General features: G+C 33.6%; 1 protein-coding gene across 2 annotated transcripts; it reads left to right on the forward strand.

Annotated features, from left to right (window-relative positions):
• The first annotated feature begins 1,768 nt into the window (after positions 1-1,768).
• Positions 1,769-5,280, forward strand: LOC143051923 (uncharacterized). Of its 2 annotated transcripts, XM_076224909.1 has the most exons (3): positions 1,769-1,886; positions 2,567-2,630; positions 4,001-5,280. In XM_076224909.1, exons 2-3 carry the CDS (start codon positions 2,607-2,609, stop codon positions 5,240-5,242), a joined length of 1,266 nt encoding a protein of 421 aa, XP_076081024.1. In that variant the 5' UTR covers positions 1,769-1,886; positions 2,567-2,606; the 3' UTR covers positions 5,243-5,280. The 2 variants fall into 2 exon arrangements, with proteins under 2 accessions (XP_076081024.1, XP_076081025.1); XM_076224910.1 differs by lacking the exon at positions 1,769-1,886 and having other exon boundaries at positions 2,480-2,630.
• Positions 5,281-17,149: the final 11,869 nt, after the last annotated feature.

The raw sequence follows: 17,149 nt of genomic DNA on the forward strand, positions 1-17,149 counted from the left end.
TTTTTTGGCATATTTGGTAGATTTTTCATTTTTGAGCTTGAATCGGATCGTTTTTAATGACTAAATCAGTTAAAATCTTTAACATAAACTAATTGATTCAAATGAAATAGACAATTAAGTGTTTAAAAAGTGGTCAAAATCTTTCGTCAGATTAACATGAAATTTGAGGCCAAAATCGGTCCTTACCGGACCTACTCCTTTACTACAAAAGTATTATAATTCTATAATGAAGGTTTGGTTTGTTCAAATTGACTTCAAATGCATTCGTCTATACATGTTAGAAAGTATTCGGTCAAATGACCGATTAAAGGTAACATCAAATAAATTATCAATACATATAAAAAAATTGTCCAAAAAGTGGTTAAATTAATTGATTTTTTTTAAAATTATACAGTTAAGTTATATTACAAAGTCGACTTGGTCAAATGACCGATTTAAGATAACAACAAATACAATTATACCGACAACAGGTTTGCTGTTGTATTATTTACAATTATCCTATCAATATGGTCTATTGAAGGTAACATCTGAATGCATTATCTCAAAAGTTGTACAATTTACTAAAAAAGTATTATAATTCCAGAATGAAGGTTTGGTTTGTTCAAATTGACTTTAAATGCTTTTGTCAATACATGTTAGAAAGTATTTCGGTCAAATGACCGATTTAAGGTAACATCAAATACAATTATCAATACATATTAGAAAGTTGTCTTGGTCAAATGACTGATTTAAGGTAACATCAATTACAATTATCAAAAAAATAGTCAAATTTACAGTAAAATGTCGATAAGTTATCAATATACCAACAACAGGTTTGCTTTTGTTTTATTTACAATTATCCTTTAAATATGGTCAATTGAAGGTAACATCTGAATGAATTATCCAAAAAGTGGTAAAATTTACTACAAAAGTATTATAATTCTATAATGAAGGTTTGGTTTGTTCAAATTGATTTCAAATGCATTTGTCTATACATGTTATAAAGTATTCGGTCAAATGACCGATTAAAGGTAACATCAAATAAAATTATCAATACATATAAAAAAAATTGTCCAAAAAGTGGTTAAATTAATTGATTTTTTTTTTAATTATACAGTTAAGTTATATTACAAAGTCGACTTGGTCAAATGAACGATTTAAGATAACAACAAATACAATTATCCAAAAGAATTTCAACCGACAACAGGTTTCCTATAGTATAATTTACAATTACCCTATACATATGGTCACTTTAAGGTAACATCTGAATGAATTATAAAAAAAGTGGTAAAATTTACAAAAAAAGTATTATAATTCTATAATGAAGGTTTGATTTGTTCAAGTTGACTTCAAATGCATTTGTAAATACATGTGAGAAAGTATTTCGGTCAAATGACTATGGAAGCGCATATGGTACACCCCTTGTAAAGTTATTTTGTTGCTAATAAGTCGGAATTATTAGTCAAGTTGTGTGTTATAAGCTGGAATCTTATCATCAAGTTGAAGTCAAGTTGTCGGAATGATGTAGAAAAATTGTTTTACAATGTCGACTTGCTGATATAAATATAATGGCATAGTAATAAGAAGTCGACACGTTGAATTCAACTTATTAATTGATTAAGTCGACAACTTGTTTATTTGATATTAAATCATCATGTTGAAGTCAACTTGTCGGAATGATGTAGATAAAGTTTTTATTACAATGTCGACTTGCTAATATAAATGTAAATGACATAAAATAAGAAGTCGACTAGTTGATTAATTAAGTCAACTTGATTATTTGATGTTAACTTTATTCGTTCTCACGGTCAGATTCCCACGGTCCGTATTTTACTTCCTGTGCTGACACATTAAAGATGGAGATCGACAGCAACAACATCAGCGGGAGCAGTGGAAACGAGTCATAAGTAAGTTTATATTTGTTTTCTTTGGAGACTTAGCGTTATATTTTAATATGAAGCAATACTGAACACAAAATGAAAAAAGATCATAGGGAGAAAAAACGTTATTGTTTGAATGAAAGGGCATTGAAAAGTTACAGTTTAACGTGACCTGTGATAAGATCTAGAGTAAGACGTCTGCTATTATTGAAGATATATTCTACTTAAAGGGTTTCACCCTTCTCCCCACCATCCCATCACAAGTACACTACCCGTTCTGTACGACTGTCAATGAAAAATGGAAAAAGCTGAATGGTCCCTCCCGTTCGCCTTTCAGAGTCCTTTGTAGATCAATCTCCATGACTCATTTAATTCATAACAGCTAAGCAAAAAAAAATTAGTAATCTAAACAAATAATTTGATTCACAACTAGCAGGGTGGATCTTGTCATTTATAAGGGTTGGGTATGGGGATCCTAGCCCACGATAAAGGGGAGTTCCAACTATATGTCCCCATTCAATTGCATTGATCTTCCAAATAAATGTAAAAAAGGGTTCCAACCCCGGACCCCCTGGATTCGCCACTAATGCCAGGTAGAAAAGCATGATGCGAAACGAAATATGTGTTCACTTTATTTTGATATTGACCGATTAGAAGATTTTGCTATTCATTAAACATTTCAATTGAAGAAATATCGTCTATTTCAGCTGCTTGGTCACCTGCCCGTCTAATAAATGGTCAAAGACTATGGAATCAAGCAATATTTTAAAGGTAATGTTGAAAGTAAAACAAAGAAATATGTTGCTGACATCGAACATCAAATCAACACACTTTGGCTTAAAATCAAACAAAATTTGTCAAAACTTTCTTGTATAGTTTTTATAATGTTTTTCTTCATTTAGACTAATCAGCTCCATCTTCGTGGAAAGTATGAAAAAGGTTTAATACTGTATTGTGATTTATTTTTTGTAAAAACTGTACCTTAAACGGCCAAAAATTACAAAAAATAAAGGATTACCAAAATAGGAAAAATGAGCACACATTTACACGGCTCTAGCGAAAAATATAGTGAACCATGATATAAAGTTTTCTTCATATTTTGTCTAGCATGCGCAGTAAAAGCGAGACATGTAGGTACGGTTTTACAGGCGACGGTGAATATATGGCGTTAACATTGCAACCAAGTTTGCTGTTCATGTCTTTATCTCGTGAAGCATAACGAGTAAGGTTCTTATATTTAGGATGCAGATTTCCTACATATTGTTCTTGCCAGTCAGTCATGTGCCATTTATCTTTGACCTATTTTAAATGCTTGAATGACCCTGAAGAACTCTAATAGTCAATTTTGCAACCGAGTTTACTGCTTAAGTCCATATCTCAAGAAATAGAAGTCTAAGGTTGATAATATTTGGCATTAACGTCTCCAACTACAAGGGGATGATAGTCTGAAGTGTAATTTTAGCTTTGACTTAGGTTGATGATATTAGACAAGGAGGTTCCCCACTACCAGGGGATGTCATTTTGATACCTGTAATTTGATCTTGGCCTTGTTTTTATGGTTGATTGACTTTGACAATATGCGACCAAATGTTATAAATTAGTCAATGATTGATAAAGAACTAGATATCATGTTTAAGGAGGCATGATGTTACAACAAATTTAGCAAAAATTGAAACATATTTTTTTCATAACAAATTTTATTCATTAGGTACACTATTCGTTGTTTCTTTAAGATATGGTACAAAAATCAACCAAACAAAATAAATTCGTTTAGGCATCAGATGACTTTTAAAATGTTTATTCGATTGCAATATGCTGGAAGAAGATATGTCCTCTTGTTTGAAAATGAAAACATGTTCAAATGTAAAAATATCATATGCTTATACCTGATACCTATAACGGGTAAATTTAAAAATGAAATATGTTATAAATATCGCCATGAAGATTTATTTTGGATTGTCAAAACTTACTGTGTATTTTTCCATTTCGTATTCCATTAAATGTGAAGGCGCAGCGCATTTCCTAGTAGTTTTATAGTAAGCTGATGACGTCACAGTAAACACCCTATTTAGATATCAAGCCAATCGGATTTTTCATTTTATCATTACATCATACGTGTAATTTCTATCTTTATGTTTCAGTTACTCTGTTGTCTCCTTTGTGTTGCTGATCATGACGTTACAGGAATACCTTACCCAGGCGATGATGCTTCTGTGCCTGAACTAGTCCAATACTATCATCAATTATGCTACACGTCCCTTCAAATATGTGGATTTCTCTTGTTTGTTCACGGAACATTCATGAGTTGTTCCATGTTAAAAAGACTTAAGAGAAGATTAAATATCAGACGGCGTAACAACCAGTCGCCATTACCTACAGTTGTAAGGACAATCCTGGCTTTACACCGTAATGGCCTGTCTAATGTTGGATACAGGTATATGTGGAGGACTCTGAACATAGGCTTTGGACTTTGCGTCACACAATCAAGAGCAAGGCTTTGCTTAAGAACAATAGACCAACAGGGTGTACTTAACAGATCGCATCGAGTTCTTCGAAGGAGAGTGTACTACAATAGAGGACCAAACTATCTGATTCATGTCGATGGTTACGATAAATTAAAACCCTACGGCATAGCTATACATGGGGCAATCGATGGATACTCTCGTAAACTTTTATGGTTGATAGCAAGTCCCTCCAACAATAACCCCAGATATGTCGGTTACTGGTATCTTAATTGGATCAAACAAAGAAAGATGCTTCCAAGGGTTGTTCGATCGGATGCAGGAACAGAAAACGTCATAATGAGGGATTTACAAAGATCGTTGCGACATAATCAAAACGATGAAATGTCGGGACAAAATTCTTTTCTCGTCGGCAGATCTGTTGCAAATCAAAGAATAGAAAGGCTTTGGGGTACACTAAAAACGAGTTTCACCCAGTTTTGGAGAAACCGTTTCCAGGATTTCCAAGACACTGGACTTCTTAATGTATCGTGTCCAGTACATAAAGAATGTGTTCGATTTTGTTTCCTCTCCGTTATCCAACATCAATTGGACATGTTTGCTGAGAACTGGAACTCACATAGAATAAGAAGACAACGTGCTGAAGTTGTAACACCAAGTGGTATTCCAAATATGTTATACTATCAGCCAGAGATCTTTGGTGGAAGAGACTGTTCATTTCCATTACCATGTAACTTACAAACAATTGACAATCTCATAGAGGAATATACAGAGAACTTTCCAGAGCATGGCTGTAGCAATGAATTTATTAACATTGTCGAGTTGCTTACTGGAAACAGACGAGATCAGTTTCCCATCATCACATCATACGATGACGCAGAGCTATTGTTTCGGACATTGATTGCTGCCTTACCGAATTGAACATTTGCTATACATTTTTTATACAATAATGATTTTGCATAAACATTTTTTTAGATATTAATTACATATATAATATAAGTAGGTTTGATATTTGGTTTTACCATACAAGAATTAAATCAAACAAAATTACTAGGAGTTACTATATACTGTTTATTGGTCTAGATTTTTTGTTGTTGATTATGGTAAATATAAAAGAAAATACTCTCTACGCCTAGTGCAGCATGATACGATCACATTTATCAAGGGAACAAACAGTAGGGCAAGTGTTGACACAAAGCTCATGCCTGATTTGTAACGCCTGGTCTCGGCACAAAAAAGTTTGCCAATGGGATATGATATTCCTATGTTGATCGCATTCGTTTGAATGGTTTTGTTTCTACTTTCTTGTACTCAAGGATCTAGTTTAATGACAAACTTTTTGCGCCAATACTTTAGGATATGAAACAAAAGACTATTAAGAGGCTGTATCGCTCACATCAACCGTGGCTACATAAGCCAGCCCAATTTAGACCCCGATATAATAGGTATGTTCCCCGTTATTGCCCATCAAGGATGGATATAGCACTGCTTGAAAAGTGTTCATACAAAAACAAATGTTATCAAGTTTGGTCTCAGTAGTTTTGTTTAAGATCTTTGATCCCCCTGGCCCTCAGCTCAGGGTCCAATGTTAAACTATGTTGTTAGTAATTCCTGCAATCTTGGGTTATAGTCTTGAACCTACCAGACATAGTTTGCCTGTGCATTTTAAAAGATCATTGTGACCAAGTTTCATTGTAATTTGCACTGTACTTTTAGAAAATATCTTTCAATAAATTTCGCCATATGGTATAATCTCAACTACGTTCGTCACTGGCAATCAAGTTGGATTGTACCCTGTCCTGCCGAACACAATTTTGCTAGAAGGCCATCCAATGATAAGTTTTACTTCAATTTGCTTAGTAGTTTCTAAGTAGAAGATCTTTCTATGCATTTCCAAATAAGATGCACTTACACTACGTTTTCCGCGGGCGGCCATCTACGATTGGAGACATACCTGACAGATATATTTATTGTAAGGATTTACTAGTAGTTTGTTTGCAATTAGTTCTATAAATTCTGTGTAAAAATGTGCTCCGTAGAGCGTAGCAAGTAACGACCGTATAAAGGGTACATTCGGGTAAGTGTTGACACAAAGTAAATGTAGACATATTAAATTACTAGACTCCATCCAATTCAATCGCCCCGAAAGGGCCAATCACATCTCTAGACCCGATTTGGGCCTCTTGTTTGTTGGAAACGATAAACTAAAAACTTTAAAAAATTAAGTAAAACACAATGTATGAAATCTACAAAATAAAAATATAAATCTATAAAGTATACACATGTCGAACAACATTTTTCGTTTCATCAAGTTGAAGCATTTTCAGTCTAGATCCTTTTTGGTACTCTTCTTTTTCAAAACCGCCAACAAATTACATAATCCATTAAAATACCTTCATATGATTTCTGTTCCAAACATCTTCATCAAAATCGGACAAAAAAAAATTGATTTCCAATTTGTTCTTGGTTCACCCCTTTTGGCCTTGTGTTTCTCAAAAACGGTAAATTCAACATCAAATATTTAAAACTATCTCCTACAGGGTCCAATGTGAAATCGTTGTTCCCCTCGGAGGCCTTGGATCAAACCAAAACCGGCCGAAAACAATTTGCAAAGGGAACTAGGTTTTGTTCCAATTGGTTGTTTTGAGCAACTGTTTAACTATGTTCCCGCTATGCCAGATCGTTTAAAAAGAATCAATACAAGAACCAATGTAAACAAGTTTGGTTCCAATTGACCTATAATTGTTAATGTTTGTGTCATTTTGGTCTTTTGTGGATAGTTGTCTCATTGGCAATCATACCACATCTTCTTTTTTATAAGTAAGTTCAGAGAAGATATTTGAATGCATTTCATACAAGTGTGGCAGTTAGTAGATAGATATAGGAAGATGTGGTGTGAGTGCCAATGAGACAACTCTCCATCCAAATAACAATTTAAAAATTAAACCATTATAGGTTAAAGTACGGCCTTCAACACGTAGCCTTGGCTCACACCGAACAACAATCTATAAAGGGCCCCAAAATTACTAGTGTAAAACCATTCAAACGGGAAAACCAACGGTCTAATCTATATAAACAAAATTTATTATGTCATCATTATTTCCCTTGTTTAAAACTATAAATTTCATATTTCTTTATTTGATGATTTAGATGAAGCTTATTCGCTATATATTTGTTAAATAGCATAGCTTTTGCTATTTGAATTCATTGGTAAAGGATATCTATTTATATTGTAAAGTTTAATATTTGCACCGTCGCAAAACCTTTGAGAAACTTATATATTTTATAGAACTCGGATTTTAGGGACAAAAATGTCGGTTATTGATTGGGGATGTACGGCGACCGGGCGGGCGGCAATCAAATGTTGTCCGTGCATTAACTCATGAACCGTTCAACCAAAGCTTTTAAAATACTAATAACTAAATGAAGGTCAAGTTCAATAATGGCGAATTTGACTTTTACCGTTCAGGAGTTATGGTTCTTAAATGATGGAAAAATGGAGTTTCCAGTCGTGTCCGTGCATTAACTCATGAACAGTTCAACCAAAGCTTTTAAAATTTTAATATGTTGTTACTGACAACTAAATGAAGGTCAAGTTCAATAATGGCGATTTTGACTTTTACTGTTCAGGAGTTATGGTTCTTGAAAGATAGAATATTGAAGTTTCCAGTCGTGTCTATGCATTTACACATGAACTGTTCTACCAAATCTTCCCAAATTTTAATATGTTATTATTGATGACAAAATGAAGGTCAAGTTCAATAATGACGATTTTGACTTTTACCGTTTAGGAGTTATGGTTCTTGAAAGAATGTGAAATGGCATTTCCATTCAAGTGGTTGCATTTACTCATGAACCATTCCATCTAAGCTTTTCAAATTTTAATATGTTGATATTGATGACAAAGTGGAGGTCAAATTTGATACTGACAATTTTCACTTTCACCGTCCATCAGTTATGGTTCTTGTGATATTGGCAGGACAAAAATAAATGATAATAAATCCGGTTTGCTGTCGTTGTGACAGCCAGCCTCTTGTTTTAGATTATTATCTTGAATTCTCTAAGGATTGATATTCAGTCCAACCAAGGAAAGCCAAGCTCTCAAAACAGAATTTAGGTTAGTGCATTTGCTACATGCCTCCATAGTACATTAGTGCATTTGCTACATGCTTTCGAAGTACGAGTTTGAAGATATTGAATGCTCCATTTCTGATTACCTTTGGCATGTGATAATAAAAGTTGTACTTTGTTAATTAAATTATATATTGTTTTCAGTTTTTGGTTTTCATTCACTTAGATATATTTTAGCGCATCACATTTGGCATCAGTCATTTCTATTACATCAGTTTACAAACTAGAACTAGTATCTCAATTGTTTGTAAAACAATTGAAAGGTCTTTCCTGTTAAAGTGATGTTTTCGTAATGTACTTTGTACGACCTTTCGTTTGATATACGACAAGCATACCTTCTAAAACTTTTCGCTTATAACACTTAATGGTCTCATCCGCCTAATTTTTTTTAGATCGGAAGTATGATATATGTAACATAAAGTATATGAGCTTTCATTTTATATGCGACAACTCCATGTTCTAGAAAGTTTGATTTTTGCACTATATAACCCTATTCAACTTATTTTTGGAGGTCGGGAATTTGATATTTCATATGTTCATATCATGACCTTTCATTTGATATACAACAACCCTATCTTAAAAGAAAATGTATTGTTTGCACTCAATAACCCCATTGGCCAAGTAATTTCAGAGGAAAAGATTCTTCAATGTTAAGGTCCTGTTATGTTAAGATATGTTACATGTATGTTGTCAACAATTTTTGTTTAGAAACGAACTTACTGGACTAACATTTTAAAGCAAGTGATCCAAGGACCATTGTGACTAAGTTTCAGAAAAGATCTTTGAAGTATTTTTCCTTATTAAAGGTCCATTGTTAAACTAAGTTCCATGATGTATGATATGTACTGGAACGGACCTTGACCTGTCGAACACAATTTTCAAAGGGTACCATTTAAGAGTCGTTGAGACCAAGTATGGTTCTAATTGACCATTTAGTTCCAGAGGGAAACAATTGTGAAAGTTTTACCATAGGTTTAAATGTTAAACTCTGTTAACAGCTGTTGGTCATCTTGGAAAATATCTTTGAATGTTTCCTATAGGGTCGAATGTTTTAATGTTTCCCTCTTGCGGTAATCTTGGATGGTACCATAAACTGCTGACATAATTTAATCAAAGCACCGTAAGCGCTGTAGGCAGTTAACCAAAACCCAAGCCAAACATAATTATAAAAACTGTGGCAATGTTGCTTCAATTGTTTTAAAGATTTTTTTAAAATGAACAAACATAGACAGTCATATATTGTACATTTATGTTCATTTAATGAATTAATCATTAAGGCAAATAATTCATATTTTGTCAAAGTTTTAAAAGCATCGCATATATTAAGTATATTTTTTTCATGGTAATGAGTCTGCAGTGGTACAAGTTTGCAATGATTGTAGTTCTTCTAGTTGATAGTTAACGTTGGTATAAGTTGACTGTTAGTAGTTCAAGTTGCCTTTAGTACGAGCTCGTAAAAGTATGAATGGACTTGCTTCCCTGGAAAGAAAACTGAGTTTGTGTTCAACAGTACAAAAGTTATGAGACACAAATCAGACAAATGTTTACTACTACAAGGATCAAAGGTGAGGTCTGACTAACCTGTCCATAGTAAATGTTAATGTCCCCCACCTTCACCCCAAGTTTATGATGTCTGAGTTTGGAATAAAATGGCAGGTAATTATAAAAACAGTTGGTCAAACATTCTTGGGCTTGAACGATATGTTTTCTTTATAATGAGCCATATAAAAATGCACATTTTTATAGGACCAGTAATAATTCAAATTATAATTAAGGGAAATTCTTTAAACCTACTAATTATTTTCCATCAATAAAATTTTACAATTATCAAAAAAAAATATTGTTACATAATGCTGTTATGAAGTTTTTCAAACAAAACTTCAATAATTATTCATTCCTATGGTCACCGAAAATTGGGCAAGATCTAGTACACGTTGGTTAGGTCTATCAAAGTGACATAGATATAGGACGATATGGTGTGACTGCTAATGAGACAACGCTCCATCCAAATAACAATTTCAAAAGTAAATCAGTATAGGTCAATGTACGGCCTTCAACACGGATCCTTGGCTCACACCAAACAACAAGCTATAAAGGGCCCCAAAAACTAGTGTTAAACCATTCAAACGGGAAAACCAACGGTCTAACCTATAAAAAAAACGAGAAACGAGAAACACGTATAAATTACATAAACAAACGGCAACTACTGTACATCAGATTCCTGACTTAGGACAGGTGCAAACATTTGCAGCGGGATTAAACGTTTTAATGGATCCAAACCTTCTCCCTTTTACAGAAACAATAGCATAACATCACAACATAGAAAGACATGCATATGTGACGCCTATGACATTGACATTGTATGTCATTCAATCTTTTTGAAATGACAAACAGGAATGAATATGCTTTAGTTTAGGAGTTGGTTTTTCAATCTTTTACAAGTTCTCAAAACACACACAAGAGGGGATGGGGTGACCCTAGGGACTGCCCTAATATTTCATTTAATGTTTTTGTATCTTGTCCAATACATGCATATATATGGTTTGGGGTGGGGATCTCAATCGTTATCAAGTTTTCAAACAGGTGGGGTGGGATGATCCTAGTATATTTCATTTGATTTGTTATGTTGTCCAATACATGGATATATATGGTTGAGGAAGCATTATTTGAAACATCAGTGACTAGCAGACTTCTAATCCAGATGAAATAAAGTGGAAAATTTTGGATATAAATTTCTGTTTCTAAGTTATCAAACAGGAGTTTGTAGGGTGACCCTAAGGACTCTCCCTATATTTCATTTGATTAGTTCTCAATCATGAATATATATGGTTTAATTTAAAGGTGGGGATCTCGACTGTTTCGACTCGGGGGATTATAAACAACATAAGGAATCCTAATGTGCTCTACTTCCTATGTGCAACTTCAAAACTTTTGGGAAAATCGATCATTTAAGGTTTTTCTGGTCATATCTTTTGTAATCCAGAACGAAAAGTATGAAAAAACTATCCTTTAAGTTATAAATAGCAAAGTTACCAGCTAGATAAGGACAATGGCAAGTATTTCAGCATTTATTGGGTAGAACACAAATCCAGGGTGCTTGCATAAAGCAGCTTAACTGCATAAAAAGGTTACATTCCAAGGACCACCATGATCAATTTTGATCCTTATTGGCCAAATACTTTCAGCTATCTTAGATTGTGTTTCCCTTTTAAGTTCAAATGTTCAATTAAGATCTGTGGCATGTTGTTAACCATCTTGGATCGGACCCGAACCATCTGGATACCCATTTTGACCATGTTTGGTTACAATTTGGCAAGTAGTTTCAAAGACTTTCCTTATGGTCCAATGTTTAACTATGTTCCATGCTGGCAGTAATCTTATAGATTGAACCTACCAGACACAATTTTTAAAGGACGCCATCCGTGAATACTTGTGATAGAGTTTGGTTCTAATTGGCCTAGGAAGGAACAGATCTCACAATTCATGACAAAAAAAAAAAAAAAAAAAAAAAGCCATACCAATATGCAACCACGAAAACTGTTTGAGGCCATATAAAATGAAGTCCACGATAAAGAGGAAGTGAATGTTTAATTGCTCTCTCATTGCACCCAGGGTATGGCATTAATACATAATGAATTGTCCATCAGGATTCAAAGATGGGTAGTTGCTGAAAAAAATGTGATTAATATTCGGTGAAGTCATCACTTTATTAATTCCACCCAAACTATGAATTTACCAAGTCAAACTGAACTGCTATCGTTAGCTAATAGCTGTTATTTACCAGTTCTTCATATTTTTGGCATTATTTTAGCTGTTCTTAGCATTCCATATAATACCAGTTTGAAAAAACTGTCTAATTTGACCATTTCTTAGCAGTCATGGTACCTTTTAAAGTGTTGTCAATTGGACAACAGTTATGACAGCAGTTCCATAGCAGTTAGATAGCTGATTGGATTTTAATCTTTGTTATAAAAATGCTTGGACCTGACTTGTGTTTTCAGCTTGAAAGTAAACCTTCATTTGAATGATCAAATGTGCATTTTTGGCTCCAAACTGTGTGTAAATTCTTGCTAGTGAAAAACTATTTTTGTCAATTATAAATTATAATTTAGGCTAAATGGAATGCATTCACAAACCCACAGTACAGTAAGTTGAAGTTACAGTTAATGCATGTGTATATTCTGACATAAATTTGTAGGGGAAAACAGAAATCACACAGACAGCCCAAAAAGGGGGGATACTGGTTTATTCAAATAGAATAGTTGATGTTGGCAGGAATGTAATAAACTAATATCATATACTTGCAGTGCAAGATGTTATTTGAAAATGAAGATACGACTATTTTAATATGATTTTGTTAAAAAACAAAAATACATCATATTCATTATTCAAGACTTGAAAAACGGGGAGGGAGTATTAGGTAAACATAGGCTGCAAATAGCCGATTGGTTATGGTTAATATTGACCAAACAATCCATTTTATGAGTTTGAGTGTCCCTCTGGTATCTTTCGTCCCTCTTTTAACGAAGTTGATGTATGTTACTGAAGTTTGTTTCCAAAATTGGAAACATAATTTTGGAAACATAATACAATGTTTTACATATTACATAACATTATTATTACGTGTATTATTTTTTTTTTTTTTTAAATCCAAAAGAGAAAGAGAATTAATATAGTTTCACCACTGCAACAAGTGTGTTGCAATATTTCTCCACTGGAGACAGTCAATTTTCAATATTTTAAGTGCTAGACTTTCTTAGTTTTTTTAAATTTTACTGTGGAGAATGGAGAAATATTGTAATACACGAGTTATTAGTGGTGAAATCTGTTTCTCTGATGTACAGCTTAGAAAATCAACTTAGCACTTTGTATGAATATGCATTATTGATAGCTGTTAGTATACCAGTTCTCATGAATATTCAGTGCTGACATCAGTTTTTTTTGGGTACATTTATCTCATTTAAAATTTTCGTCACAAAAACCTGCTAATAATTGTGAAGGCTAAATAAACTGCTATGAAATGCCTATTATGCAAACTAGCCATTGCCTTCAATTTGTCAACTGTGAATGCTAATGAAGTGCTGTCATTAGTTAGAACTGTGAATGCTAATAAACTGCTGTCCACTTTGACTTGGGTTATCAAAACATTCAAGTATTCATTTTAAAAAGTTGAATATACTTGACTTTATACTTCATCTGGGCACTGATTGAGTCAAAATTAACAATGAAACAGATGTTATTAGTATCTGTTATTCTTGTATCTTTCTTTGTAAACGCATTTTGTATGTTCAGTTATGTATTGGTTTATTAGGACCCAGCTACAAAATGTGGCTGATGCCTAATAGTGATCAGGTCGTCCAGACATAACACAGTGTCCAGGCTGTGCCTCTTTATATAATTGGCATTACAGTACTGCAACTGATCTCAAAAGAGACGCTTAGTTAACAGTTTAATGTTCATTTTTTTTTTACATAAATAAGGCCGTTAGTTTTCTCGTTTGAATTGTTTTACCGGTCTTATCGTGGCCTTTTATAGCTGACTATGCGGTATAGGCTTTGCTCATTGTTGAAGGCCGTACGATGACCTATAGTTGTTAATGTTTGGGTCTTTTTTGTGGATATTTATAGTTGCCTCATTGGCAATCATACCACATCTTCTTTTTTATAATATAACAGTTCCGGAATAAAACACGGCTGCAAATTGTTTTAAATGATAGCCTAGTATCAGTATATAGATTTAAATTTCTTTCTGTTCATAAAAAGTTTTGTGGTCACATTTTTGTATTTTGGCACTTTTAATTGGGTATACACCTCAATTTACGGTGTTAGTAGTCACCTTTAAATCCCAAAACCAAAATCATTTTGTTATTTATTGACTCTTTTTATTAAAATTTTCGATGCACATATAATTGATCATTGGACTGATGAAGACATAAATTTAATACCATCCTCGAGTAAAACTCTCAAACTTAAAGTTGGCAGTTTCTAAGATGGAAATTTAACGCATTTGTTTTTGGAAAACAAGAAAATATATGATTCAAAAGTAATATTTGACGTTTCAGAGGACAAATCATTATTATTGTGATACTGCATGCAAAATTTGTTGGGCAAATTCCAAAGTTTTGTAAAAAAAAAAAAAAAAAAAAAATAAATAAATTAAAACATCATTTAAAGGGAAACCGGTACTACAATATATTACATTTCCCCAACATTAGGTTGGCCTTTTGTGTACCCAAGGCAGATGAAGGAAGTCAACTTAGAAACGCCGTAATTGGATGCAAGAGTACAATATATTTTTTTTACTGATCTATGAATATTAAACTGCAGTGTGTATATTTACAATAAAAATTTAAAAACCCATTGAAGATTTTCTAGAGAATATTCGAAAAGACTTCCAAAATTTCATAAATTTGGTGTAAAATGACGGCGGGCATGGATAACACTCAGCAATGATGATCTAGTTTTAAAATTGTTTTCATCCTACTTTCCAGATATGCCAGACCTAAATCAGAAACTCGCTGCAAATGTTTGCACCTGTCCTAAGTCAGGAATCTGATGTACAGTAGTTGTCGTTTGTTTATGTAATATATACGTGTTTCTCGTTTTGTTTATATAGATTAGACCGTTGGTTTTCCCGTTTGAATGGTTTTACACTAGTAATTTTGGGGCCCTTTATAGCTTGTTGTTCGGTGTGAGCCAAGGCTCCGTGTTGAAGGCCGTACTTTAACCTATAATGGTTTAATTTTTAAATTGTTATTTGGATGGAGAGTTGTCTCATTGGCACTCACACCACATCTTCCTATATCTATCTACTAACTGCCACACTTGTATGAAATGCATTCAAATATCTTCTCTGAACTTACTTATAAAAAAGAAGATGTGGTATGATTGCCAATGAGACAACTATCCACAAAAGACCAAAATGACACAAACATTAACAATTATAGGTCAATTGGAACCAAACTTGTTTACATTGGTTCTTGTATTGATTCTTTTTAAACGATCTGGCATAGCGGGAACATAGTTAAACAGTTGCTCAAAACAACCAATTGGAACAAAACCTAGTTCCCTTTGCAAATTGTTTTAGGCCGGTTTTGGTTTGATCCAAGGCCTCCGAGGGGAACAACGATTTCACATTGGACCCTGTAGGAGATAGTTTTAAATATTTGATGTTGAATTTACCGTTTTTGAGAAACACAAGGCCAAAAGGGGTGAACCAAGAACAAATTGGAAATCAATTTTTTTTTGTCCGATTTTGATGAAGATGTTTGGAACAGAAATCATATGAAGGTATTTTAATGGATTATGTAATTTGTTGGCGGTTTTGAAAAAGAAGAGTACCAAAAAGGATCTAGACTGAAAATGCTTCAACTTGATGAAACGAAAAATGTTGTTCGACATGTGTATACTTTATAGATTTATATTTTTATTTTGTAGATTTCATACATTGTGTTTTACTTAATTTTTTAAGTTTTTAGTTTATCGTTTCCAACAAACAAGAGGCCCAAATCGGGTCTAAAGATGTGATTGGCCCTTTCGGGGCGATTGAATTGGATGGAGTCTAGCAATTTAATATGTCTACATTTACTTTGTGTCAACACTTACCCGAATGTACCCTTTATACGGTCGTTACTTGCTACGCTCTACGGAGCACATTTTTACACAGAATTTATAGAACTAATTGCAAACAAACTACTAGTAAATCCTTACAATAAATATATCTGTCAGGTATGTCTCCAATCGTAGATGGCCGCCCGCGGAAAACGTAGTGTAAGTGCATCTTATTTGGAAATGCATAGAAAGATCTTCTACTTAGAAACTACTAAGCAAATTGAAGCAAAACTTATCATTGGATGGCCTTCTAGCAAAATTGTGTTCGGCAGGACAGGGTACAATCCAACTTGATTGCCAGTGACGAACGTAGTTGAGATTATACCATATGGCGAAATTTATTGAAAGATATTTTCTAAAAGTACAGTGCAAATTACAATGAAACTTGGTCACAATGATCTTTTAAAATGCACAGGCAAACTATGTCTGGTAGGTTCAAGACTATAACCCAAGATTGCAGGAATTACTAACAACATAGTTTAACATTGGACCCTGAGCTGAGGGCCAGGGGGATCAAAGATCTTAAACAAAACTACTGAGACCAAACTTGATAACATTTGATTTTGTATGAACACTTTTCAAGCAGTGCTATATCCATCCTTGATGGGCAATAACGGGGAACATACCTATTATATCGGGGTCTAAATTGGGCTGGCTTATGTAGCCACGGTTGATGTGAGCGATACAGCCTCTTAATAGTCTTTTGTTTCATATCCTAAAGTATTGGCGCAAAAAGTTTGTCATTAAACTATATCCATGAGTACAAGAAAGTAGAAACAAAACCATTCAAACGAATGCGATCAACATAGGAATATCATATCCCATTGGCAAACTTTTTTGTGCCGAGACCAGGCGTTACAAATCAGGCATGAGCTTGGTGTCAACACTTGCCCTACTGTTTGTTCCCTTGATAAATGTGATCGTATCATGCTGCACTAGGCGTAGAGAGTATTTTCTTTTATATTTACCATAATCAACAACAAAAAATCTAGACCAATAAACAGTATATAGTAACTCCTAGTAATTTTGTTTGATTTAATTCTTGTATGGTAAAACCAAATAATAAACCTACTTATATTATATATGT

Source organism: Mytilus galloprovincialis, chromosome 11 (assembly GCF_965363235.1).
Source record: "Mytilus galloprovincialis chromosome 11, xbMytGall1.hap1.1, whole genome shotgun sequence".
Classification (NCBI taxonomy): Eukaryota; Metazoa; Mollusca; class Bivalvia; order Mytilida; family Mytilidae; genus Mytilus; species Mytilus galloprovincialis.

What these genes read in the sequence shown, in the direction of transcription:
- LOC143051923 (XM_076224909.1), top strand. Translation starts at nt 2,607, where the DNA reads ATGGAATCAAGCAATATTTTAAAG. An exon ending in AATCAAGCAATATTTTAAAG is followed by an intron (nt 2,631 to 4,000) that starts GTAATGTTGAAA and finishes TTTATGTTTCAG; the next exon opens with TTACTCTGTTGTCTCCTTTG.